The following is a 27,507-nucleotide window of genomic DNA, read 5'->3' as shown; positions in this document are numbered from 1 at the left end:
AAACTGGGACGGAGAGAACATGGTTAACATTATACCTGCTGATTCAGTTCAGTTCAAAGCACCGGGTGCAGAGCCGCTAGCGGGGCTGTAGAATCCACCTATTGGTCTAGAGGGTGTGGGTTATAGTTAAACGGCGATCAAAGGACATGCATACTAAAATCAAATTCAAATCATACGATTTTTAAGTTTGTGAACCACAAAATACGACACAAACTAACTATAAAACAATCTCATAAATCCACACCTTTGTTCGCTAAAACACCCCGAGATCTGTGGCAACAATTTTCTGTGGGCTGTTGTTATGAAGCTCTTTCCAACCAGAAAAACTATGCCTCTGATTGTATCGTACTCACTGAGTTCTAGGCGCAATCTTGATCAATTTGAAATGTGTCCAAAATTACATTGGATTAGCCAGTTTTGTGGGCGCAGCCAAAGGCCGTTTGTCTGCTATGCTTTTCCTCCTCGGATTCTTCATTCTCATGTGTAGAATCTTGCACACAGTCTGTGTATGTGTAACGAGGAAGATGGTCACCCCACCTCTCAGGCTGAAAATGGTGGATTTTGCTCTCCCATCATTCCATGTTTTGTCCAAAAACAGAAAATGAAGCAGTGGTGGTGTTCTCATATTTCATTCAAAACCTTTCACACCCTCTGAAAAGGGTCCCACATCGGCCCTAGTACTATTAAACCCCTATGTGGATCGATTTGCCCACGCTTCCGTAAAGAAGTGGTTGCAGTAGCCTAAAGGTCGGAGAAGCAGGTTTGGATGGTTGCTGCTGGGAAAATGTGGGGAGGCTACACTATGAGGTTATTTTCAAGCAAAGTGGCGGAGGATGGAAGAGGACTGGTGTGAAAGTGCCAAACTCCGAATGTGAAGCAGGGTGAATACGACAAAGCTCGTGCATGGTTGGTTGATGTTCCCTGGAAAAATTCACAGTTGAAAAGAAAGAAACTCTTCTGAAATGGCTTTTTTTTGCGGGAACAAAAATACTCTTACAGCGCAGCATTACCATCTGCATGTTTTTCTTTTTTCAAACTCAGGGGCCCAGCTTAGGTGACAGATCGGTCCCAAGGAAAGGACAGACTGCCTGATGTTCACGAATGGAAGACGTGTGAAGTTCTGATCCATAAATGTCATTTTATCTCTTGGCAAACTTTCAAGAAATCATTCACTCCGTATCTCTCTTAAGGGTGTAGTTTTCCACACACACGCGCACACACACACACACACTTTTTCTCTTGCTCTCTCATCTGTCAGATGCCTAATCTGATATTAAAAGTACTCCCAAATGCTACACTACCCTTCAAAGCTCCCATTTACCTCTGAGACACATGCGTATCTGCCAATGACACTCCCTCTTCTTTCAGTCTTTCCTAAACACGGACACACCCACAGGGACATTGATTTCTTGCCCACCTTTTCCCCTCACAGACACACACACACACACACACACACACCGGCCTGCCGCTGCCATGAAGCACATATTCCCTTTGAACAGCCGTCCTACAAATGTCAGGTGGGGTCGGTGTGCGGGTGAAGGAAGAAGAAGATGAAGGATGGATGGGAATTGAGTGCGAGATGCACGCATCAGAACACAAGCAGCATTTCACATTCGCGTGAAATCATGTTATTATACCGACGCAGGGTATGCCAGCTGGGAGAAGGAAGCATGAGAAGGGGGGGGGAATGTTAGACACTGTTTGCTTTCATATCCTGGCTACGAAATTAAATATACATTGAAAAGCAGATCATTTTTATTGATGAATTATTACTAGAAAGGCTCTCATTCTGAGTCCAGGACTGTTTTAAGTGCTACGTGTGGATGTGGATGTGGACCGGCCGACAGGATTGGGTGTCAATTTCACGGTTACTTTGTCTTGTACACCAACCTAAGCTTCAAAGACATGCCTTAGATAGAAAGAGCAGCGTATAATCGCCGACATAATATGCGCTCACACATGCTCATGCATACTATACACGGTGTTGGCATAATCTCCCCTGCTTTGGCATGTGGATGTGCACACTCAGAAGTGCTCCCACCTTTATTGTATAGGCATCATATTAGACAGAGCGTGCCGCACACACCCACACGTACGACACGGGTAGCAGAGACATGTTTTTAGGAAGAAAAAGGCACACACACACAATCTCAAAACCTACTGTGTGCACAATCACTTTCACATTCTGCACTCTGGTATTTTTTATTGTATGGGTTATATTAAATATTCATCGCCCCAAATATCATCCCAGGAGGTTAATGTGAAATGTATCTGTCCCACTTCCTCACCGGTGTGCACACTAGCTGTACCTGACGCTGAACAAGAAGCCTATTTGCTATGCAGGGGAACCTCTGACGAGCCGAAGACCTAAAGTTGAGTTAATTAAACATTAAGCATTAATCAAAATGAGATCATTAATCTCGACATGATTATCTGTGATATTTTGTAAATTATGTTGTGCTCCTCGGGCATACTGAGTGGAAGGGGACGCGGAATCTGTCATTCACACAAGCTGACAGACATATATACACACACAGAGGAGACCATTTACATAGCCCAATGTGTGCGTGTGTGCGCGTATTGGCTCACAAGCCAGCGCTCATTGCTCTTTGATGCCCTTTACATGTTTCAATCAACATCAATCAACGCTTGCAATGCAGCTCTTCATATTAATTGAGACTGGAAATTGCAGCTGCAGAGAGAGAGATGGGGGGGGGGGGGGCACAGATCCACAGATCAGTGAATATTGCTTTCATTCAGTGAGAACAGAATGGGGTCAAATGTCAGCGTAGACCACAGTAGCTTCGCTGACCTACGCACAGCACACGCACGTGCACACTCAAGTCACACGTTTGCGCCCTCCTAATTTGAAGGATCACACATTTAGGAGGTGTTTGCCAACTAAGGAAATTAAGTTTGGCTCCTAAAAGTCCCACTCCTTAGGAAGATCTGACGCAGGCAATCTTTTTTATGCATCTAAATTGGAGGTGACTTTGTAGAGTGTTCAACTCTGAGCTGGCATTTACAGAAGGATTATTGCTTTCTCTACTTTCCCCCTTTTCTTCTGCTGCTCCACAGCTTTGAGCGGCCGTGCTGTAGTTATCACTCGGGTTTCGTCAAGAGGCGGACCGAGTCTCTGGCTCCGAGGCGAGTCTGTGGTCTTATCGCTGGCGCTGACTTTGTTTCTGGATATGTCTGTTGCCTTTTAGCGTACGCGCCCGAGCAGAATCACACACGCTTCCACATAGAGTTTTGACGTGTTTTCACACAGTCACACAAACATCAAAGACCTGCGTTTTGTCACACACACACATGGAAAACCCTGGCACATTACTTCACACACACAGAGTCATACACATTTGTACATTCAACATCCAGCACGAGATAAATTGCCATCTAATCCCTATAGTTTGATCTGAGCTGACAATGGTTGCTTCGCTCTAAGTGGGCCACCCTTGCGCCTTTGTTGATGCCAACACCAAGTTATTTTCCACGACTGTGAACTGCTCCAATTATACCCCCCGGCTAGAAGCACTAATGGCAGATAAGTGATTAGGACCTAGTGCAGAGATGTGCCCCATTTATTTGATGCAGCAATTAATACTGAAACTGAGGTAGCAGAGAGCTAGATTACAGACTTATTTTTTCCACAGCCCAAGGGGAAGAGCCCAAATGCCCGACAATAGCATAGTCATTACATTTGTAAATAAATGGGGGGTCTTATGTTCCTGTTGGCTTAGACTCTGCCAGGATTCTGCCAGAACATTCTCTTCTGTGTTTTCTAGACTCTGCATCCAAAGCAAGGCAGCCTCCCAAAACCGTATCTCAGTAAAAAAAAAGAAACTGAAAAGGCAACTGGACTGTACTGTAGAAAATCTAATCAGAAAATATGCTTATTGGCTAAAACCTCCGGGGTCTCCAATTGCCCCAGGAAACTGTTTGTAGATTACATCGTTTTTGGCAATTTCACTGATGACAAATTTGCACTACTAAACAATATTATAAAATGAAAAAGGTCATAGAGCAGCTTCTGAATTTGTATCAGTCTTGAGGCCGTTTTTCATTGAATGGCTTTATGTGAATCTGGTTTTAGTACCTTTTTTATTAATTACGCTAATATTATGCTTACATGGGGGATATTGCTTTAATAAATGACCAAAACATATAACAAACCAGGTAGTAACTGGAGTAGGAGCTGGTTGATGGCGCTCAATGTTGCTCATTTGTCAGTGCTTTAAAAAAGGTGACAAGGTTTGGTAAGGTTTAGACTAAAAACAACAGGATTGGCTGAAAATAACTAGCAGGTTACGTTTAAGGAAACATTGTGGTTTTGGTAAAAGGTACACAGTGGATTTTTTGACCTCAGTTAGCATTATGTCTTTTTTTACGAGTGGGTCCCCATTTTGTTTGTCACATGCACAAGGACGCATATACTTAGCAAACGTTCAACGCATTTGTATATGTTGAACATGTTTGTTAGACCTCAAGGGTACAGACAATGCATTTTGGTGAGCTGGCATTGAATACAAGAATACAACTTCTGTTTCTTCTGAAAACAACACAGGGCGCCGTCTTAAGGTTTGGAGACTTTTGTCGTCATGGTTAGAATAAGAGCAACATTTTGGGGGTTGGAGAACAATCATGGCCGTGGCTAAAAGAAACGTTGACTCTCCGAAGGAAAATAGAAGCAAGCAGTGTTCCAGTGTGTCAAAGTCTGGTGTTTTGTTGACCCGTCTAACCACCCCGACCTCCTTTCCTCCCTCTGTGGCCGCTGTAGAAGTCTTGTCGCTTGAGCGCAAACACATTTCGTTTCGGGGTTTTTGCTGAAACAACTGATGCTGTCGTTTTTTCTTTTGGAGGAGAGTCTCTCTCTGTGTACCTGTGGATCAAAACGGGCCCACAGCTCATTTTTGCCCAGAGCCCCCCTAGTGGGCTTTATCCATGATGAGTGTATACCTAGGGGCCAATGAACAGGGTTGGATTTATAAACGGATCGACGTTTAAGAGGCACTATTCTTAAATGCTTTCACACAGGCAGTTTTACTGTAGATGTATGTGTTTCGATTCTGGTGTTATGAATGGAAATGAAACAATAGTACGTTTTTGTCAAAACCCACCCTCTTAAAGTCTGCTTAAATGTTATGTCTGAAGGGAGACGTTGCTGTATACAAGTCATCAAAATGACTAATGGCATATTTACAAGGAAAAAAGGGCTCAAGGGCTATGTTAAGTGCAAAGTTCTTGTGATATTACTTGTGTTTAAAAAAGAAAAAAAATTGTATCATCCCCCAGAGTATGTTAAGTACACCACTTAAGCCCTGTAAGAAAAAAAAAACTTGTTTATTTAATGGGTTCCTTAAGTGAGTATAGCAACAGCGTATTATCCTGTTGAGCACATCAGATACATTTACCATTTGTGCATTTCGATGGTGCACAAATCTGGTGTGACTTACTGGAAGAACTGCACATGAGTAGGCAAGGATTCACTGCTCTGCTCTTGACAGGAAACTGTGGCTGCAAAAAAATAGAAATGTTGTACTTTATTTATCTGTAACTACTGGGGCATTTGGCCAACTATTTTATTACAGCCACAGAAAGTATAGTGTTGCTGCTTAACAACATCACAAGGTTTACATAGCGTGCGGGGGAACCTTATTCTACAGAGGTCTGACCCGGAGATTAACATAAGCCATGAGTGAACTGCACTCCTCCCTGTGCTTGGATGAATAATCAAGCAACCTGCAAAGAATATGACTGTTCACTGTTATCCGAGGAAGGGAAACGGGACTAAATAATTTCCTCCTGAGAAGCATTTACTGCATTTTGGAATCTGCATTTGACAGCTGTGCTGCTGTTGTTTATGTTTTGCAGTTTGGGCTCTGATGAAAAACATAGTGTGTGAGGCATGCATAATCATAGTCAAGTAGCTTACAGGCCAAACAGCTGGCAGCCAAGGTCACTGAATCCCACAATATGATGGTGTGAATGTACACTTTCCTAACCCTTATAATTGTCCACTTTACTGTCCTTGGGCAAGGCACTTCCTACTATCAAGGTTATTAGGATGCACCGTGCAGCTCTGACTGTGTGTAAATGTATAACTGTGTATCTAGCAGTGCGTTGCTGTAGAAGAACATGCATGCTCAGCAAACCATGCCATTAATACATGTTTAAATATAGATATAGTACAATGGTAGCTGTTGTAGAAAATTGTTTACATCTATCTTGAATTAGTGCTGCAGCAGCAACGGCAAGTAATCCTCTCTTGAGAGGTATTAATTAGAACAACATTAGCTCAGTTTATTGGCAGACAGAGCGAATGACAGGCCCAGATGCACCAAATTCATGTGGACATATGCCTTGTGTTTTCCTATGTGTCTGGAAGGGAAAGCCAGTAAAGTAGAGCCTAATCTCAAAGGGAAATTCTGTTTTCGTACAACCTGGGTCGATCATATAGGTTTTCAACAAACTGCCAGGTCAGGTTGACCAAACAAAATAGGCGGTTGGGTTAAACTGCGGTATTGGGTATAAACCGAATACTTTGGAGAGTCCGTTGTTACTTTGGAGAGTAATATTGACCCTTCACTAAGCCCTGCCCCCGCGGCTGCTCCGTCACGCTGTTACAGCTTCTACGGACCCACACTATCACTAACAGCACTCGCGGAAGAAATATTGTCTAATTTTTGGATAAATGAAAAGGCAATTTCAGAGAAAAGCAGACAGAATATGCATTTTTAGCAGCGATTAGGTTAAGAAGTTAAAGATAGCAGCTAAAGCCTACAGATCACAGTGTAAAAGTGAACCACCTGGCGATCTAGTCAGAAGAAAATGAAAATATTGAACAACACTGTTCGTGTAAAGCCAGGTAGTTCTTTATTCACCGTTAAAATCATTAAAAAGCAAAAGCAGCACTTTTTTTACATTCAGTATACCTTCAGTAGCTAGTGTAGCATAGAAATGCTAACGCTAGTTAATGATGTGCTAACGTACGCAAGTGTTAGCTCAGGCTTTTAAGTAACCTCTCCCGGTAATAAGTATCACTATTACAAAACCTTTAACCATGATTAGCCCGAATTGCACAAAACCAGCCTGAAGATCTAAAATGACTGCATTAGAGTCTTTGAAGCAGGGCGGGATAGTTTTCAGACCCTGGCTGAAGCTGGCCGATGCTACGCTATCATTGGCAAGTGTTCGTTTGAAGAACGGGACTTGGCGAAGGTTTCACTCTTATAACTAACAGAAATAATGGGCCAAACTACAATAATAAGACCCAGGTTGTAATAAGCTGGGATTTTCCTTTTAAGGCTCCTTCTGTGGCATCTTAGCGCAGCCACACCGCTTGCATCTGTATCTATGTCCTTGTCCCCACCTTTCTAATACTGAGCTCATGTCATTTAAAATTACTTTCTGAGCCATTTCCTCGAGCCTTTTACCAAAAAACAAAGCGATTCCCCCGAGAGTGGGTGGGGTACAGTACACAGGACAGGGGATTGGGTTGATACAGCAAACTGCAGGCCACAAGGACATTTTACTGTTGCATTTCATCTCCTGCAAAATGCTATATATTCATCTAGTAAGCAAAACAATTTGCTAAAAGGTATTCAGATGACTCATGTCTATGATAATACTAATCTAAAATGGGCCTCACGTTGATGCCTGGCATCATCCATTTTTAAGTACGCCACTTTGGATGGAAACTCTTAATTTCTACATATTCTGCTCATATCCTCACCAGAAGTGGGCGGAGGCCAAACGACATGTTCATCTCTGCCCCAAATCAACTCACCCCAAATGGCCCCCGAATCGACTGGCAGTCACAGTCACATTAGAGAGGCACTTCTGGCGTTGACAGGGTGCCGTTTGTCATACATATTACCCCAGATTCATATTGGAGTCTAATAGTCTTTTTGTTCACTTCTTCTGTCTCTGTCGCTCTTGTTCCCAAATTTTTTTCCCTCGTCTCTAATTAGCCCCTTTATGCTCGCTCTTGCACTTGAAATCGTTCACTCTCTTCTGTGCATTACCATCTCTTCGGTCTCTCTCGGCCTGCCTTTCCATCTCTCCGTCATCTCTCTCTTATAGAGATGGATGAAAGGGGATATCAGCGAGTCTGGGTGGAGAGCTCAGCTGATAGGCTAAATCAAGGCAGGTCATTTACTCACCGCAAGCCTATCCATCCTTAAACCCACATACCCCCCTCTCACGCCCACACATCCTTGCCTCAACACACACTCCTCGCACAAACACACTGGCCCTAAATGACTTCCGTCTCTCTAGGTGTGTTATTTTACTCCTGGGAAGTCAGTTCTGAGATTTGGTATTCAACACCACCGGAGCAAAGAGATCTTTTCCATTAAGAAGTTGTTCGGTCACACATCCGCTAAAACAAACACGCACAAAAATGCACACACACTCTTAAGACTAAGAAATATCACACGTACTCAGACACGCACCAGGTGCCCAAAGCTCTAGACACCTCATTACTGGCATGGCAGTGCTTTCACCGCTGGGGTGTTATGAACAAATGTGTCCCCCCTGAAGTTGTTTCTGTTTGGGGCTATGCTCCCCGTGGGCTGACTGTTAATGACATCACGCCACTCTGAATCTGCACTGAGGGAACTGTCGGTATCATTCTATCGGTAACTAAATAATGTCGCCGTCTCATTGGTCCAGCTGCCTGCTGGTCGAATTACAACCCAGCAAGAGGCCATTTTCTACCCAGACAGCCTCTGCGCCACCCGAAACAGCTTATTTTACCTCCAACATGATGGCATGATTACTGCAAATGCTTGACGCCACCTCCAGCATGCTAGCAAGTCAGCGAGGGAGGAAGATAAAACTGCATTGCTGGAAGGGAGAGAGACTTATGATCTAGAAAATCGTTGTGATGGAAAACCAGCGGAAGGAACAGGCACCCGTCGCCGCTCCGTCGTGCAGTATTCGTGTTTGACAGATGTGCAGCGTAATCAGAATACGCCATGTATGTGCTACTGTGGAGTGGATGGATGAGTCAGGGGAGAAAATGCGATTACAGTGGCAATCATAACTCAGATTAGTCTTCCGCTGTACCTCTCTCCAGTGTTCAACACAGGAATCAATCACCATCACATTCAGTACGCCGCCTCATATCACACACAGGGCCACACCAAAAGGACAGATCATATTCTCTGCGGCAGAGAAAACAACATTGTCTATTGAGCAAGGACAACAATCGCTCTCTTTAATAAATAACGGCAGCTATTATGATCATAAGGGGGGGGGGGGGGGCAGGGGCTGTTTAGGGGGGGGGAGGACGATACATGAATCCATTCAGCATATTCCTGCTGTGGGCCTGTATCTCTGCAACTGAGGGGATCAAAGGAGCTCCTGACAAAAGAGGCGCCGATGCAGCGTGCTGAGATGACAGCCTTCACCAATGCTAGCAGTGCACTCAGCACTAACATTGGCTGACTAGAGACCTGACTAACCAGTCCAGAACAGCACATTCAGTCCCCCTGCTGTTTCCTCTATCTGATTATTATTGATGACATCAGGACATTCGCAAGCCCGCGGAGGCTCATTAAATCAGAAGTCAACTGATAATGAAAGTGAGCACTCTGCACTGGATTACTTCATTTACTCTACACTACAGAGTAGCAGGGAAGTATGCTTTGATATGCACTTGCATTTCATCAATTCCCTCCAGATTGCCATTTGATTGTGACTTGAAATTGTGTGGCAAATACTTCCCCATAATGTACAAAGCCCACAGCACTTGGCTGGTTTGAGTATGTGATCAGTCAGTCTGAGTGTGTCTTTATAAGTGTGTTCACACGTTTGTGTGTGCGGTTATCTGGTTCTCTCTATTCTGCAGTTGCTTGCATTGCTGCAGGCAGGAAAATGCTGGTGTGCTGAGCTCTGTGTCTTGATCATTCAAATTAATTTGAAGCCCATGCTGAGAACAATATTCCATCAGACGGTTTGTAAATCACAGGCTTTCACACTTACACACACCCACACACACACACACACAGCACAGCAGCACAAATGCTCTCGAAGAAGCTCTCGCACTCATGGGCGGACAAATACTTTGTAAACGCATTCACAAATGCTCGTTTGTGCTCACACAGCTACACAAATAGATCCACCTCGTAATGATTGGTTCGACGCCGATGTGCAAAACGAGCGACTCCCATTTTCTCTCAGCCCCTTTTCTCCCATTCGGAATGATCACCCATGAACTCCGAGCTTGGAGGAAAAGAGGAGACATGGCCCGTCAAGTCTTTTATGGCTTTTCCCGCAATCGCTCAGGACTACAATGGTGTTTTTACGACGTTACTGTACAAACCCCTCTCTCCCGACCCGCCACAAAACTAACAAGGTCCTTATGTTTAATGGACTCAACACACTCATACCTCCGGCAGCTTCGAGCAGTGTAACCGTCAAGCCACAATTTCAATTTTCCTGTAATCAAACCTAATTCAAAGTGTGCTATACCTTTTATATGCGTGCTGTTTCATCGTGCTTCGTCATCTCATGTGTACTTTTCCACTCCATCACTCTATGGGAGGTGGTGGGCGGAATCGGATCTAGTCAAGGTATTTGCAAATGTAATTTAGCGGTGACAATCGGAGAGACACGGCTCCATCTCCATCTACGTCAACTGTTAACGGTGAAACAAGATTCAGCCCCTCTTTCAATCTGTGGCCAGTCCTGTGGTGGCGCCTAATAGTGTGTATCTTACTACTTATCACTCTGTTTCTCTGAGCCAACAGGCTGTTATGCTTAGATAACCACAGTCATTTGTGGTGTTAAGTGGCTGATTGCTTCACAGTTGTGTTTTGCGTGTGTGTGCGAGTGTGTGGCATACTTTCATGCATGTGTGAGCACGTAAATGTGATTTTCTGCCCCTGCCGTTGTGTTGATTACGGTTTGGTGCGTGTGTGTGTGTGTGCGTGGTTTGCGCCTGTGCTGCACATGTGTCTACCAGCAGCAGCCTCTTTCTCCCACAAAGCTTAGCTCCAGTCCCTGGCAGCATGGCTGAGTAAGAATAAAGTCACCCATATTACACTTAGCGCCAGGAGACATAAGGAAATTGGGAGAAAATTAAACAATGCTATTTGCATACAATTACACAGCACGGCAAAACAGCTTGGTTAGCCACCGTCTGGTCAGCTAAAGAGTGCTACCCAGTGTTGCTTTCTTTAACTCTGCAAACAACTCTGGCTGGCCCTATTCAATCACAGGTGTTTAATTGGACCGCAAGGGAATGTCAGAAAAGTCACACACATTCAACAGTTTCTTTATTCACGATGTATGAGTTTTGTATGTTTTTTACTCCTTTGACAGAAGACACTTTTGCACTGCAGGTTAAATCAAATTGCTCAGGCTGGATTTAGATCATTTCAAGCGAGCATGTGAGCCCTCATGTGCTGTGACATTTCAGTCTTGACATTCAGGTTACGATAGGCTCAGTTTTCATCTGAGGTGTTTGAAATATAAGACTTGCACCCTGCTGAGGACATCATTCTCTGTCTTCCTCAAAACACAAGCACACTGCCATCACTGCCTCTCTCGCTCCTTCCGCCTACATTCAGATGCAAACCATCACCTTTCGCCTCCTTCCACAAATACGGATATTAAACCACGTATCAATTCCTCTCCCGTATTTCATCTCAAACATATATTCACATTCACTCACCAATCTCCCTCCATCTGTTTCTCTTGCTATCTCACCCTCCATCCTGCCCAACACGGAGCCAACTCACCTGGTGAAATATTAATGTGTTCAGTGAAGTGTTCTTGTTTGGAGTGCTGCCCTGACCATGAGCTTTGTTTCTGGACCGAATCGGATGCCCAGCAGCCGCTCAGAGGCTCAGGCAGAGGTCCGCGCCATGGTGTTGGCGAGGACAACGTGAAGCATGCCCCCGCTGTCTCCACTAACGCTTTGCTTGATGCAAACGATTGCAATAGTAAGCCAGACCGGGGCTACAGGGGGCATTTGCAATGAGTCGAGCTGCAGCGAGTTAAAGAGATCCCTAGCCTGAAGCTGTGGAGGGAGGATGTGAGGGGAGTTTTTTTCAGCTTACGTTTTTGGCCTCTTTAGCTTCCCTCAACCACCCAAACATTTCAACACACACAGCCACACAAGTCCCACCTCTTTATTTTTCGCTCCAACTTCTAATAAGCTCTGAAACTGCAGGTGCTGTTGTTTTCTCTGTGCCCTCTTCTTTGTACGGGGGAAATCTTTTGGCATCGTGCATTCGGTTGCACACCTTCCAAGTGTTGATGCTTTTCTCATGGAGGCCTAAATAAGGAATGAGCTTAGAAACTGGGAGCTGCTCCCTCCTGTTCTGATTCAACGCACTCCTGTCGGTTTGCTTACTCCACATTGCTCACAGATCCCTCTGGGTTTATGCTTGAGTATTCACACCATGGTGTGTTTGTACTGTAGTTGTGTGTACTCGCACCGGTGCGTACTGCATGTGGGCCTGTCTGCTGTCAGTCCGTGGGACTTTCGGTGCATGTACGTACATGCGCGCATGCGGTTTATTCGAAGGCCTGAAAATCAGGGTCACAACATCAAACAGCACTCCGGATTTGTTTAGCAGAGGCAGAGGTTCAGTTCAAGGCTCCTAATTTGCAGATGTGTGAGAAGAGGTATGGATTTTATTTTTCATACCGGAATAATGCTGACAGTCCTTTAAGCTGTGCTTATCTTGCATCCTTAGTTCGGAGTCTTTTATAAACCCGTGCTTACGGATAGAGCTTTTACCTGAGAAGAGGAAAAAGATAAGAGCATTCAACAAAAATACACACACACACACACACACATAAGCACACTGGAGGTCCTTACTGGTTGAAAATGTCTCGCTGCTTGGAGGAAACATCATTTACATTCCTAACCAAGCCTGAAAAAGACCTGTGTAATAGAACAAGCTGGGTCTGGATTGACCTGAGCAGTAAAGCTGGACTTAGACAGCCTCTCTGTGTCCAGCTAGTCCCTAAACACTGAACAGAGACATGCTACTGTGTTTCAGAGGACAGTGCCAATAGTCTGCAAACTTTCCAGTTCCAGACAGCCCAGCCGCCCTTTCTCTTGTCTAGACTGTGACATCATAACAAAATCTATACTGCTAGCATTTCTCTAGAGAGGAAAACTGGACTCATGTTCCCTAAGGTCTGCTAAAAAACATAAAATTACATTCTAAATTCAAATGTCCGGCGAAAACACAGAATGTCAAAAACAAATACAAATTTATGCAGACGGCCTCAGCGGACCTGAAGATCTGTCATAAGCAATCTCGCAAGTATGCAGACAAATATGCATACATTACACACATGCATTATATCTAGTGTGTCACAGGGATAAACACTGATGCTGCCAGCTTATTCTTTAAGACATGCTGGATTAAGCTGGAGTGATGATGACTGGCAGGGATTTCATTGTTCTTGTTGCACTGAAATACTGAAGGATGCTACATGTAGGATGTTGTCATTGTTTGATTAGAAATCGTTTCAGTCTGTTTTCAGAATGAGTGGCAAACGGCATAAAGAACGTAAAGTGTGAGTATGTGTGTCAAAGGAACGAGCAATGACTACGGGAAATAAACAGAAGCTAGCCGTCCGTAGGCTGTTTGGGGCTTTCCAAGAGCTGGCATCAGTGGCTAGCTCAGGAAGTGAGCAGCCAGCCCAAGTCACCTTCAGTCAAAAACGTTCTGTTTGTGATTGGTCCGTAATGTAACAATCTTGAGATTAGCAGCTTAAAAGTACAGTGGTGGCAGAAATGGAAAATAATTCTTTGGTGTGTAATCGCCATTCTGGTTTTCGTGGTTTTTCGTTTTCGCGGCAGCCACCGTAGTTCACCTACATGCTTAGCACAGAGGAGACGTCTCAGTCGGTTGCAATCTGCCACCTCACTGCGAGATGGCACCGAATCTTACACACTGCACCTGTTTAAAGCATGCGTTCATATGAAAAACAGCCCTGTGTTAAAAGTCAAACAAACAATGGTCTGCATTGATGGGAGCGTGTTGAAGACTTATCAACTGCCTAAACACGGTACACCAGTTATCAACCCAGCAATCGGCAGGCAAGTTCAACTTTTTTGGCTGACCACTGTATGTTTTTTTTTTTGCCAAAGCACTTCTATCATTGGCACCCCCGGCGCTGCATTACTGAAGTGGCCTCATTTAAACGAACAATACAAGTTGGCAAACAGTTGCAGGCTCTCTCTCAGTCCAAGCAGCAGCTCGACAAAGTCAAAACGCTGCTCCGCAGGACTTGATACACCCCATATGAGCCTGATATTAAACCCAACACAAGTTGAAAGGTATTCAGAGAATTTCCCATGCAGAGGTTTGTGTTTACTCAGAAACATTTTAGTGATTTTTCATACTTGATGCTGTTTGGAGTTATTATTATACTTTCTTTTTTTTTTAAGTACATCACACATACCTATAAGCACAGCAGAAAATGCTCTCTTGGGAGTTATTGCTCTAATACATCATTGGAATTAATTGTGCCAAAACATTCAGATGCAGTCAAGAAGGGACTGCAGTTGTAATAGGCAATAACTCCAGTGCTTTTTTTCATTGGGTCCACTTTGGAGCCTGTCACGTTTGATTACCCACAGAACTTCTGAAAAAAGTCCCCCCCCCCCCCCCCCCCCCCCCCCAAATAGCAGACTGCTTCCTCGTCTTATGTGCTGGAACTCATGCCTTCACGAAAATCACCTTATCTCTTCAGAATCACATCACGGCTCCCACATCTTCCTCCTATAGTCACTCTAATTTGCTTCCTGTCCTAACAGCAGCACGGACAAATACAACTTCTATGATACTCCTTATTATTATTCTCACGTCCTCGCTCTTGAAGTAATTCCGCCGTTGTGCTCATTGTGAGTCACTCAGGATAAGAGACGCTGGCTAAACGCCCCAAATGCAAATCAAATTGTAAAAGAATCTCTGTAAAAGTCAAGCAACTTTACAGTTATTGTGAGTAAAAGAGACATGATGAAATAACGCTGGTAGAAACAGCTGACACAGCTCTGGGATGTACCGCAGATGATCATTATTACAATTAATTTGACAATGATATATTTCGTAAGATTGTACCTCTGAGCTGTATTCACTAGGATCATGGTTTACAGCTTTTTTGCTCATGGTTCACACTCACCTGCTGTTTAGACCTGTCACAATGTCTCATGTTTGGGGCTTCTTTTTATGCATACTTCATTCAGAAGCATTCATTGATTTTGGCCTTACATTAATATTAAAAGGATAGATTCTGTCGATGGATCTTACCCAGAGGAACGTAGAATAAGGGCAGATATATATTTACATGCTAATTCCTCCAGCTGCCTTCAGGCTCTGTTTTGATCTTTTATCGTCACATTTTGGGCTCTCGGGGTACTTTGACAAAATATGCATGTTTGTCTCATTCCTGACGGTATTCTGCTGAATAAACGCTCACACCTGTAGCAGGCACCTCCTCCCTATCTCTATTTGTCGCTGCCACCTGCTTCCGTCTCACTAACAACCCACCACCACCTTTCTGGCCCCCCATTGAGTTCAAACAGAGAGGCCTATTTTTCACACACACTCCGAGCCTCTCTCAGGGGGGATAAATACATACGCTGTATTAATTCAGCCGTGTCTTTGCAGACTTCAGTCAAATATTTTTTTCACTCTCTTAAGGGACTCAAGGACTTTCAGCAGAGGGTCCTGCCGTTTACTTTGTACTCCCGGGTGGGATATTTCCATTTGAATGAGTGCCTGTGGCTTTGGTTTAGGTATCTCATCTACAGACACACATGTGTGTGAGTGTGCATTCCAGATGTTTCTCTATAAACACTGCATGTACCTGCATGGATTTACAGTGTATGTCCATATTTAATGTAGTATTGTTTGTGCATGCCATTTGGTGTGTGTGTGTGGTGTGCGTGTCTGTGCACACACGCTTCTGCTTATGTAATACAGATGTTAAAAATATGTATGCACTTGTGCCGGAGGTTTTTTTTTTTACGAGCGTGTGTTGTGCATATCTATCATCCCAGTTCAATGAGGTTGATGCAAATCTGATATCACGTTACGCTAAACTTTGGGCTCTCTGTATAAAAGCAGGCCCCCCCCCCCCCTCAACCTTGCCTGGAGCACTGATGGGATGAAAAATGGATAGAAGCCCCAAAGGAAGGAGGGGGAAGGTCCATCTGTGAGCTGCATTCAAGGACAACAGTGTTATCCACTTTGGAACAGTATGAAACAAGCCAGTGTTTTCAGTGGGGTTTGGAAATGCGCGCTTCTGGATGAACTGTGGATGCTACTGTTGTCTTGCCAAGTCAACTGTGATGCTGCAGATTAGATGCGAATCATTGACTCCTTGTTTGTATCGGTGCGGCTCTTCTCTATCGGAGTGAGAGATAATGAACGAATGTGACTGATTGTTTCTGATCGGTGTTGTGGTGAATCACTGCAGCAACAGGGATTGTTTTTGCATGCAGCACTCGGGCGCTCATAAAAGCTGCTTTTAATGTGATTTTACGTTATGCAGCCCGGAGGTGTTTGGGTTTGGCTGTATCTATTCATCTCTGTTTTGTTCTTGTTTTCTCTCCTCTCTTAACCTCCCCCCCACCCCCCACCCCACCGCACACACACACACTTTCTAACTTCACTCTTTTTGTTCTGTCTTTGCTCTCTCTTTTTGTGCACTTTCAACTCCCTGTCCTCTCTGATAGAACCGATTCCACCTGCAGATGTCGGCCCGTGTGCCTCCGTCAACCCTGGGCAGCCTGCTGCTGGCGGTCCTGCAGGGGAGAGAGGGGGACAGGGACAGAGGGAGCCGGGGGGAAAGCAGCTGGGGAGGAGCAGCTGTAATCTGCCCCGGGTGGGAGGAAGGGGGTGAAGGGTTGCTGTCTCACCTGCAGACGCACAGCGGTTCTAACTGGCATTTGTGGGACATCATCAACCTGACCCTTGTCTCCGGGGGCGGGGACAGAAGAGGGGAGAGCAGGGAGGAGAACAAGGAAGAACATAGGGAAGAGGAGGCTTTGAAGATCCTCTCCGCCCGTTTCCTGCGCTCCCCCTCTCCTATCTCCTCTGTACTCCTCCTGGGATCGGACCCCGAGTGTCTCTCCGCCGTCTTGCGGGCAGCTCAGCGGCTCGCTCTGTCACTACCGGCACTGCAGTGGATCATGGGATATCCCCTGTCTCCAGACTCGCTCCACACTCTAGGAGGTCCCCTTGGACTGTTGGCCTACGGGGAGGTGGGCCGCAAGCCGATCAGCTTCTACATCCGGGATGCTTTGCAGCTGATTGGCCGCGCGGTCACTGCGGCGACCATGGTGAGGCCGGACCTGGCGCTGATTCAGAACATGGTGAATTGTTACGACAAACCAAACAGACATGAGCTGCCCTCTTCAGGACAATATCTGGCCAGGTAAATGCACACATGCACGAAATATACACACATTAGATAAAAAAGGAGAAGAGAAGAAACATAATGTTCTTGTTTACCTCCAGCAGTATCTATCTATAATGTTAGTGAGACCCCGCTCATTTGCATAATGCAGGATTTATGCCCGATGACCCAGCAGTTGCTGTTAATGACAGCAGGCTAGGCTAGCTAACCTTTACTTTCTGGGAGGCGAACAAGCTTCCACTCAGAGCTTGTGTGATTTCTGTGAGATTTCTACCTCCACCCCACTATAATATTCATATTTACATAAAGAATTCAGAGACACCCTCTCTCCAGGAGTGTCCCTGTTGCCCTGGATAAGCCACAGACCTTGTTGTCAACACTTTCAGTGTGGACTTTTTCTTTGATAAAGTGTAGTTTTTAAATGTCTTTGTGCTTAGTTAGGTAAACCAACCTTTGAAGACGAATTCACACAGAACAATATTCATTTCATGGCACTTTGCTAAAGGCCAGGAGAAAGGTCAGTTCCAGAGCAGTACCCTGCAGGTGGTGGAGATTTGTTCAAGAAAACTTCAGCGGAGTGGACTATAGAGAAACTTATTACTCTTCTAAAAATTAAATATATCGCTTCGGGCGACATAGGATTAGTAGTGGTCTTGTCAGCAGTGGGCCACTATTACTCTCTGTAACCCCTGTAGCCAATGGGCCAACCGTTGGTTGGCTGGTCATTTAAAAATGCTCAGCCGAGGTTCCAAAAGTCAACACATTTAGATCACCAAACGATATATGGAAGCCAATGAGTGCAATTAAATTTCTCGGGTCACTCCACTAAATGTCTGTCTGCTCGTTAGCTCTCTGACGGACACTTTGGCATTTCTGTGAGGAGTTGCTGGTTCCACTTGTGGTAACGTACGCTCCGGATGCTGCCCTTGTCTGTCCTCTGCACCGCGGGGGTGGCTCCTTCTGAAAAGCGCTGTCATACTCGAGGTGGGGAGGAGGTCTTTATGGCATACAGATTCACAGACTGACACCAGGGAGTTTTTTTTCCTGTTCCTCCTCGCCGTTGCTGCTGCTTCAATCCCTGCAGCTTTTTAATGGGCTTCTGACAGCTTTCATGGGTTCTGTCAAGGTGCGGTCTGTGATAACGCATGCACACACGCGCAGTAAAAAAGCATATCGAAATACATAAATGTTTTCACTTAGAGCACAAAAAACTAAATCCTCACCATTTGTGCACAGCAAAAAGAAAAAAACACCTCATGCTCACATACATTACAACCCCTTTTTATGTGGCATGGTACTGAGTGATGCACGGAAGCCCCATGCTATAATCTCAATTCGAAGTTAAGTATCTGTGCTCTGTCGGGTGACATGGATATTTTAAAACAGCATGTATCCAACTTCTGTGTTCATGTGGTACTGGTGAGAGAAGGATTTGTGGTTTGAGTGGGGCCCACAGGAAAATATTGACACACACGGTGCCTGCCAGCTGAGAGTGATCGTCAACACCACCCACATAATCACAAGATGGGTTCTCACAGTGTTCCCTCCTACTGCAGTTAAGTTAAGCACTGGGATGCCAGAACAATTTGGCATGGAGGGCCAGAGGCTAAAACTAGAGGATTGGGTGTTGGGTTACAAAGCAATATTTGTGGACATTCATTACTGGAGTTAAAACAAGTTGATTAGGTTTAATGTGATTAAATTGCTCAATTTTTGCCACACCAGCAGTGTGTTTTTATGTATCGCAATTTAAAGACATTCATGGTGCCCATAGGATGATGCTTACTATTTTGTAATCCTTAAGTGCCGACGTGAGGTTGACATTTGCCGTTTTTAAATGAAACCTCTCTCTAAACTACGGGCTAGATTGCCATGAAATGTTGTATTTCATGTACCACACTGGATGACTAATAATACGGTTGGTGAACCCTTAACCTTTCATCATGCGCCATTACATTTAATTTGTCCAATACTTTGGTTTACGACCAAATACCTGCAAAATGAATGACCATTCCCATCAAGCCGCAATTGCACTTTATGTTTCGGACTGCAAACATGCTAAACTAAGATGGTAGCCATGGCAAATATTATACCTGCTTAAAAAAATCTGCATGTTAACATTGTCATCATGAGCATATTAGAGTGTTAGCAAAACAATACTGATCCTAAGGACAGCCTTAGCGGCTGTACAATAAAGAAATCAAAAAGTTATGCTTTGAAACGGACGCAAACTTCATCAGGACACCAGGGAAAGGCACAATCTATCTGTGGAGGGCCAATTAGGACTTAGTCTAGACTAGCCGAATAGACTATTTATAATAGAGTCCTCGACAATATGGTGTCAGTGACCTTTGCTTCTGCCCTGTAAGAGACAGATAAAACAGGTCATTCCATCGCACTTTTCATACCGGTCCAGTTAGACTCCATGCCCTCCAGTGTGCTCCTTGATTCTTATCCCTCCACTGCAACAGCCATACATGCCATTGCTCCAGAGAGCCCTAACAAAGCTGAAGGAAGTAAGAGACTTCCACATGGAAAAGGCAATTAACAGCTCAATGCACAAGGGACAGAGTGAGGAAGACAGGGGGGGTGGGAGGCTGTCTAGAGATATAAGAAAGAGAGGAAAGTGTGAGGGAGAACAAGAGCAAAACCTGAACAATGTTAGTGTTTCCGACTCAAAGCAGCGGACCAATGAGGAAAAAAAAGTTGCCAAAAGTCCAGAATCAAAAAAATCCCAGGGTGCTTATTCTCAAAAATACATAGGAGAAGCATGAAGTAGTCAAAGACAAACAGATGAAAGACAGGGGAAGGAGGAAACGGCTAAAGGGAAATAGGAATAAAGTCAAAGGAAAGGAAGAAGTAACTTGTGTGAGATGGATGTGAGGGTGGAGAAAAGGGGAGAAAAGGGGAGAAAAGGGAAGGGAGGTACTGGATAGAAGGAGGGTTGTTGTTATCAAAGTGAGATCTGCCAGTCAGTGCCATCTCACTCGACACAGCTGCCACGCTGATTCCATCTCCCACGAAGAGATTAAAACTATTGAAACGAGCACGCTTCGTCTCATCCCACAGACAGACCGACAAAGACAGAGGGAGTAAACTTCCCTCCAAAGTAAAGGAGATGTAGTGATTAGGAAGTGAGGCACCTGCCTGGGACTCTCTTATAGAGTCATCATTTACCGGCCACTCTGCTGACATTTACTTTCAGTGTGTGTAGACCGGGGCCAGGTGTAAGTGAGGGGAAGCCATCCCTCTCTGACACCACTTGGCTGACTTATCAATCCTGCCTTGACACGGGCAGTCATTCTTTAAATGCAGCCTCTGGCCCGATGCAACACAACAGAAGCCACGACTAGAAGGTGGCGCGTGCTTAAAAGTGTGCCTTGCTTTTCACACCCCTGCTCTTATCTCTGTATTATCGCACACTTTTCTCTCTCTCTGGGCTCGAATCCAGAAATGTTGCAAACTGCGGGAAAGGGGGCTTTGCACATCTCTGCTGGCATTAGAGAAGTGAAGCCTTTGGTTAAAAAAAAATGATTGTGGCCAGCCGCAGCCATTACATTATAGTATATGAGTCTGGAGTAGGTTGGCTTGATGAATCTGCTGTCAATAGGATATGATGATTCAGCCGTGCTATTACCATGAGTAATTTCAGCTCAAGGCAAGCCGAGCACTTCCGCTTTATGGTCAGAGACAGAGGGAGCTGCTGATGAGGAAACATAAGTTAACGTGGAACGGAATGGGAATGACTTTCAAATCAGAGGCATTTTTAATCAGCTCTTTAGAATTACTGTGCATGGAACGGGTTTATAAATTGATATTGTGCCGTTGAAGTAAATCGCGGTGTCAAGAAACAGGGTAATGAACAGAATATGTTGTTGCATGTTGTATCATGTTGTATATGTGTGTCGTAGACAGGCTTTAGTCCAGCCTTGGCTTGGAGGGGAGGTTAATGACCCTCGTGATCAATTAAGGCTTTTTCATTCTCCTTCCTATATCCAGGATTTAATGGAGAAAGTTTGCCAGCTCATCAATTTGACGTATAACTTGGAAGATGAGAGAGGGAGAAAAAGAAAAGGGAGAATAAGACAAAAGGGAAAAGCTATTTTTCGGCTCTGAGAAAAGGCTACGGCTTTGCCAACCTTTTCCATTAACAGGAAGGGAAAACTTGCCATTTCTGTCCTTGACCCAGACATAATCAACAGTCCTCGCACGGTTCAACACCCCAGCACCGGATGCAGTGATCCCTGCATACTTTAACATTTAAACGTGCGATACGCAGTGACCTCCTGACAATCCCCCGCCAATCAAGACACGATCAAACAGTACTTGAACGGTTTCCCATTGAGACATCACCTGACGATGTCCACATGATCAAATGCTAAGACGTGAGCTAACAATCCCAGCATGGTTCAAGAGGCCAGGGCAGATTTTATGTGCGAACGGGGATTGCTCTTCTTAATTTATTCCGCCATGAAGACCAATGTGGGGCTCCCGGGCGAGTGAGACGAATAGCAATGACTGTATGGACTGGCAGATAGGAGGAGACCTCACTGCACTGCATTAACTTTAATTATGACTTTCTGGGAGATGCAATTACCCATCTGGGACCAGACTTGCTAAAGCTCCACAACCAGACCATGACCGTCTGGACCATCGTTTGTAACTTTCTTTCTTGCTTTTTCCCCAGTTTTGTGTGCATTACTGCAGGCTATATTTCTAAACTGCAATAAACCAGCAGGGGTGTTTGTTATGTCTCATTTAAGCCCCTTTCCTACTCGACAAAAACTCCACTATCACCCACTGACATCTGGCTTTTGTCTTCAGTGGGAAAGGTTACAGTTGGCATTCATTCCCAGGACAAATATCTCTGCAGTTGTCACATGTATTTATCGGCTCCAGCTCAGATCGGGAGTGATGGAAACATGACAGCCGGGTGGACGCGCTAATTTTCGCCCCTTTTCCGGTGCGATGCCACATTATTTTATCCACAGAAATGTTTCACCGCTTTTGGCGCCGGCTAGCGTGTCTGTGACGTTAAACGTGACACACCTAAAAGCCTGTTGCCTATTTTTAACAGATTTTCCCGTGCTTAAAAACGTGCATATATGCACCCATTTTGGTGGAAAAAGTATTATTAATGTTTGTCTTTCTCTGTCCCTCAAGGTTTCTGTCCAACACTTCCTTCACCGGGGCCACAGGCCTGATCCAGGTGGATGCTGGCCTGTCTCGGGTCCTCTCCTCCCAGCTGTTCCACGTATGGAGCCTGAAGAGAGGCGCTCTTGGCCAGCCAGCCTGGGTGACTGTAGGCCAGTGGACCAGAGGCAGGCTGGAGCTAGAAGGGGGGATCCTGGGACTGGTGGGAGGGTTCCGGAGCAGCCAGGGACAAGGTCTTGGAGCCGGGGTGAGGGGAGGGGACGGCCAGGGGGACAGTAATGTTGGAGGACGCTGGAGGCCGGGAGAATCCGTTGAGGGACACCGGCTGAGGGTGGTGACACTGGTGGAGCACCCGTTTGTCTTCACACGAGAGGTGGATGTAGATGGATTGTGTCCAGCTGGTCAGCTCTGCCTGGACCCCAGAACCAACCGGTCCGACCTAATCCAGAGCCTCTTCAACCAGCTGCACAACCCAAACACTACATTTGCGGACTGGGAGGGGAATGGTGAGTTTTGTTTCGGCGTTTGAGCTTCGAATACTGTGTTGGTGGAGCACTGAAAAATGAGAACTCCAAGCTTCTCTTAACTGTTAGATCTCTTGGCTTAGATCTCATTCCTGTAGCACTGGCCATTTCTCTTCTCCTCCTCTTCAAGATTGAAGTGGATTTTAGAAGTAAAATCTATTAGGGATCATGGCTGGTCAGTCCAGTTCAAAAATATACCAGATGCAATGTCGAGGGCTCATCTCTACAGCTCAGTACATCTCTGCTTCATGAATAAAGCGGCTTAAAGGCATTAAATCAATGACAGATCAAGACTACCGTGTCGAAGAAATACCAGGTACAATATATCTGCAGGAAGACTATTGGCCGCATATAAAGGCGGCTTACCGTATAGCTGTAAAATATAAAGCCTTCTAATTTTCTTTGACTTTAATCAGCAGATGGCAAATGGAATACAGCTAATAGAAATTTCTATTGGTGCTTAGGCAGAACTAGCGCAGACCTTTGTTGCATGTTTCAAGAGCAATACATTCTGCAGAATATTGATTGACTGAGTTTGCAAAAAAAAGTTAGCTCGAAAAATCTAAATTTAATCATGTGTAAAAAAGTATATAATAGCCTATCCATCTTGCCAAGTTCAAGGGTTGTTAAATTTTTCTAGCTCCAGGTTTAGTGCGACTAAAATATATTCGTAGCCGAGGCTCGGGGGTAATTAAAAACACACAAGCACGCGTGTCCTGTGAGGATCCATGAACATTTTTCCATGATAGACAACAGCTGTGGACAAATTCCCAGACGCTCAGCCCCTGCACTTCCAAAGCATACAGATTCATTTCACATTATCAACCCTTCTTTTTCTGTCAGAGCTACCGGGGGACCTGAGGAAGTGCTGCTACGGGTACTGCATCGACTTGTTGGAGAAACTGGCAGAGGACATGGGTTTCACCTTTGACCTTTATATCGTGGGAGATGGAAAGTACGGAGCGTTTAGCGGGACGGGCCGCTGGACGGGGCTGGTCGGGGACCTGCTGAGTGGAACCGCTGACATGGCTGTGACCTCTTTCTCCATCAACTCTGCCAGGAGCAGAGTCATCGACTTCACCTCGCCCTTCTACTCCACCAGCCTCGGCATTCTGGTACAATTGCTTGAAGTCATCGTTAGTTTTTGGGAGTTTTGAGTTTGTGTTTTAACGATTGAAGAAGGCATGGGGCATGTTCTGGTAAATATACTGCATTGTCAGTCAGTGGCAGTGTTACTTTGATTTGTCAGTCTCTCTCTCTCTGTCTCTCTGTCTCTCTCTGGCCGACACTATTGTATGATTTGACAATATGGTCTGCAACTACTTAATTTCACCCTAATGCCCCGCTCAACCGGTCTTCTGGTGAGCAACACAGAGTCATTAGTTGTGAATAATTAGTTTGCTGAATTATGAAAGTTGAAAATGAAAGGCAGTCTAAGAGTGTATAATGAGCCTGAAAGGCGTTTCGAGAAGCTGTCTTTGCAGAGTCCTCAAACATGCTGCAGTTATTCTTTGATTTGTTAACATCTCCCTCTGTGGCTGACAAACTGCAGTGCATAATATGATCTGACAATACGGTTCCAATTTCAAAAAGTGATTTCTTTCCCTTACAAAATGATGGATAGCACAAAATAAAATCAATGTATGCATTTTTTGTAAAAATGTTATTACAAGGAGAACTTTACAGACGAGATCCTGCAAACTGGAGGATGAATTATAATCTCAAGTAAAAAGCAAAATACAACACTTTTTCTTTGTTTTTGACCCACCAGGTTCGTAGCGTGGACACTGCAGCCCCCATCGGAGCCTTCATGTGGCCTCTCCACTGGTCCATGTGGGTGGGTATTTTTGTCACGCTGCATCTCACCGCGCTCTTCCTCACCTTGTACGAGTGGAACAGCCCCTTCGGCATGACACCCCATGGCAGGAACCGGCTGCGTGTGTTCTCCTACTCCTCCGCCCTTAATCTCTGCTACGCCATACTGTTTGGACGGACTGTCGCCACCAAGGTAAAGCAGCTCTCCCCTGTGTGATAAATGGGCATCATGCAGGGTGGGGCCTGAAATAAAAATTGCAGAGAAAGGGGGGAGGGGATATGCATTATTAGGAGTAAACAACCAGTAAGGGTAAGTCGAAAGAGGAAGTTAGAAGGGAAAAAGCATGGAGAAAGATAATAGAAATGATGACAGAGGGGAAAAGATTGATAGGGGAGAGGTTAAGACGGTAGGCAGTGATGAAGTAGAGAGTTACAGGGAGGATAATGCACATGCAGGGAGGGGAGAGGGGAAAGGGTAAGTGGGCCGACAGAGATTGAAGGAGTTATGGAGAGGATGATGGGGATGGATGAAGGTGGAAAAAGCTGGAGCGAGTAGAGGTTAACTCCCCCAAGTAGTCAGCCGACACAAAGTTGAAATCAAGAAGGCAGGAGGAAGAGGGCCAGTGGGGGGGAAGGTGAGAGTTCAAACTTGGAAATGGGCTTCAAAAAGAAGGTTGACAGAAAGATGGGGTTTAAAGGGTAAGTGGGCGAACAGAGAACAGGATCAGAATGAAGGTGGCGTGGAGCCGGGCAGAGCGAGGATGATGTAAAGGGGAAGAGGGCAAGTGGGTGGGCAAAGCTGGCAGGACAGGCGGGTAGTGCGAGAGAGAAAAGTGTGCGACAAGTGATCAGCAAATCTGCCCATTTAAAAAATGTGTAGCAAGATGAAAAGCAATGTATTGAAAATATAAAAACACTCTTATTTTCATGTCATTTGTTTGGTATAAATACAGAAAGAGATTGAATGTTCCCTTACACTAACAGCATTCTTCAGATTTGACTGATGGTGTCACACACACAGTCACACTGTGTAAAGACAAACCCAACCACAAGTCGAAAAAAACCCAAAAAACTGTCCTATGCATTCTGTTTTTTAATAAAACAGCTTCATACTAAGCCAGAATCCTTCATCATTATAACTCCTGCTTGCTTTTCAAATTTGTATGCAGCACATTCTGATAAATATCAGAAAATTTAATTTGCTTGAATTATTCCAGTAACTGCTCTTAGTTAGTATGCAAACCATCATAACATTTTGTTAATCACACTTTGTCCCTAAAGGAAGCAGTGCAAATGACTCGGGTGGAACAGAGGGCAAGTGATTAGAGAGACCTTCCCATAATTGAAAGGTCACTGGTTTGATCCTCACAACTGGCAATGTGTCAATTAACAGGTTGTGTTATTTAGCAGCCTTGTGACCTTGTGCAACCTCTGTGTGATGGGTCAGAGCCAAAAAGTCATGTTTATTTAGGTATTGCTAAACTTCTAATCATGGCTGGCACATGCGACCAAAATTCTGTAATGCACAACCAAACATTTTTATTGGTCACAGGATTCATTTCAGAAGTAGGGGGGGGGGGGGGACTCGCACTTTCACTGTGTAGTATTTGCCCTCTGTGTGGATGCTGGTCCTTGACGTTAGCAGAAGGTGATGTAGCCGCTGTCCTCCTCTGGATTGGATTTGGTTTAATACTTCAGCAAACCCAGCCAATGTTACCCAAAAAAAAGTTAGTCCACATCCTAAAGCGTTTTCTCTTGTGCTGTTAATTTAATAGTGTGAATAGTATGTAAGTGAAACTGTCAAGTTATGTTTTAATCATAATCATTGTTCTTACATTTTTCTTTTCCCATGGAGCTTATTTAAGCATAATGTCATACAGCATTTAGCCATCAAGTTTTACAATTAAGACCTTTCATTTAAAACGGGTCTGCTGGAAACATTAATCTGGAGACAGTGTCGTCAATCATTTCGTGAGGCTAACGTTAGCTTAATTAGCTAGCTAGCTAGCTGCTGCTGATTCAATCTGTCAGGTGTCAGCTCGCAAAATTGACAGATAGAGGCCAGAAATTAAGATGCCTGTTTTTATCTAGCCTGATCATTATATCCTTTACTAAGCACCAGTGCAAAAAAAAGAATTTACTTAGGTCATGTTTGAAAAACACAACATCCTCCCTTTCTCCCCTTTCAATTTGCTAACTAATTATGCAAAGAGTTGAAAACATACCGCACCTTTCCGTAATAATGGGCTACAACCTGTTTGTATAATTAATGTCTCATTAATCCCAAGCTTTTAAAACACTAGAAATTCATCTCTTTTCTACAGTTAAGTGGGTTTTAATTGGTGAATAAATAAATGATCACAGTGTGCAGGTGGAATCATTCCCCTAGGCAGGCAATTTCAGGGAAAGATATTTCTGATGTGCCTCGAAAACAGTCACGCTATGTTAGATTTTTCTCCTCTGCATTAGCTTCTCTCCTGGTCTGTTTTGATTAACTTGATTACCCTTACTCAGGGTTAGATTGTGATTTTTAAGGAGGATGAAAGTGAGAGAAAGGTGGGTTGAGAGCCTCGGGGATGCTCTGCATTTATGTCAACACCTGAACGCACCTTTTCTA

At 44.6% G+C, this 27,507-nt stretch overlaps 1 protein-coding gene across 1 annotated transcript in view; it reads left to right on the top strand.

The window, feature by feature from the left end:
• grin3ba (glutamate receptor, ionotropic, N-methyl-D-aspartate 3Ba) overlaps positions 1-27,507 on the top strand; it is a gene marked incomplete at both ends in the record, with an annotated part of 63,371 nt that overhangs the window by 16,443 nt on the left and 19,421 nt on the right. The window contains 4 exons of the mRNA XM_079174479.1: positions 16,715-17,415; positions 22,561-23,057; positions 23,919-24,190; positions 24,847-25,083. Of these exons, the coding sequence (XP_079030605.1) occupies positions 16,715-17,415; positions 22,561-23,057; positions 23,919-24,190; positions 24,847-25,083 (1,707 nt within the window). The remainder of the gene's footprint in view (positions 1-16,714; positions 17,416-22,560; positions 23,058-23,918; positions 24,191-24,846; positions 25,084-27,507) is intronic.

Source organism: Pholis gunnellus, assembly GCF_910591455.1.
Source record: "Pholis gunnellus genome assembly, chromosome: 15".
NCBI classification, from domain to species: domain Eukaryota; kingdom Metazoa; phylum Chordata; class Actinopteri; order Perciformes; family Pholidae; genus Pholis; species Pholis gunnellus.
This window is presented reverse-complemented; position numbering and strand designations above follow the sequence as displayed.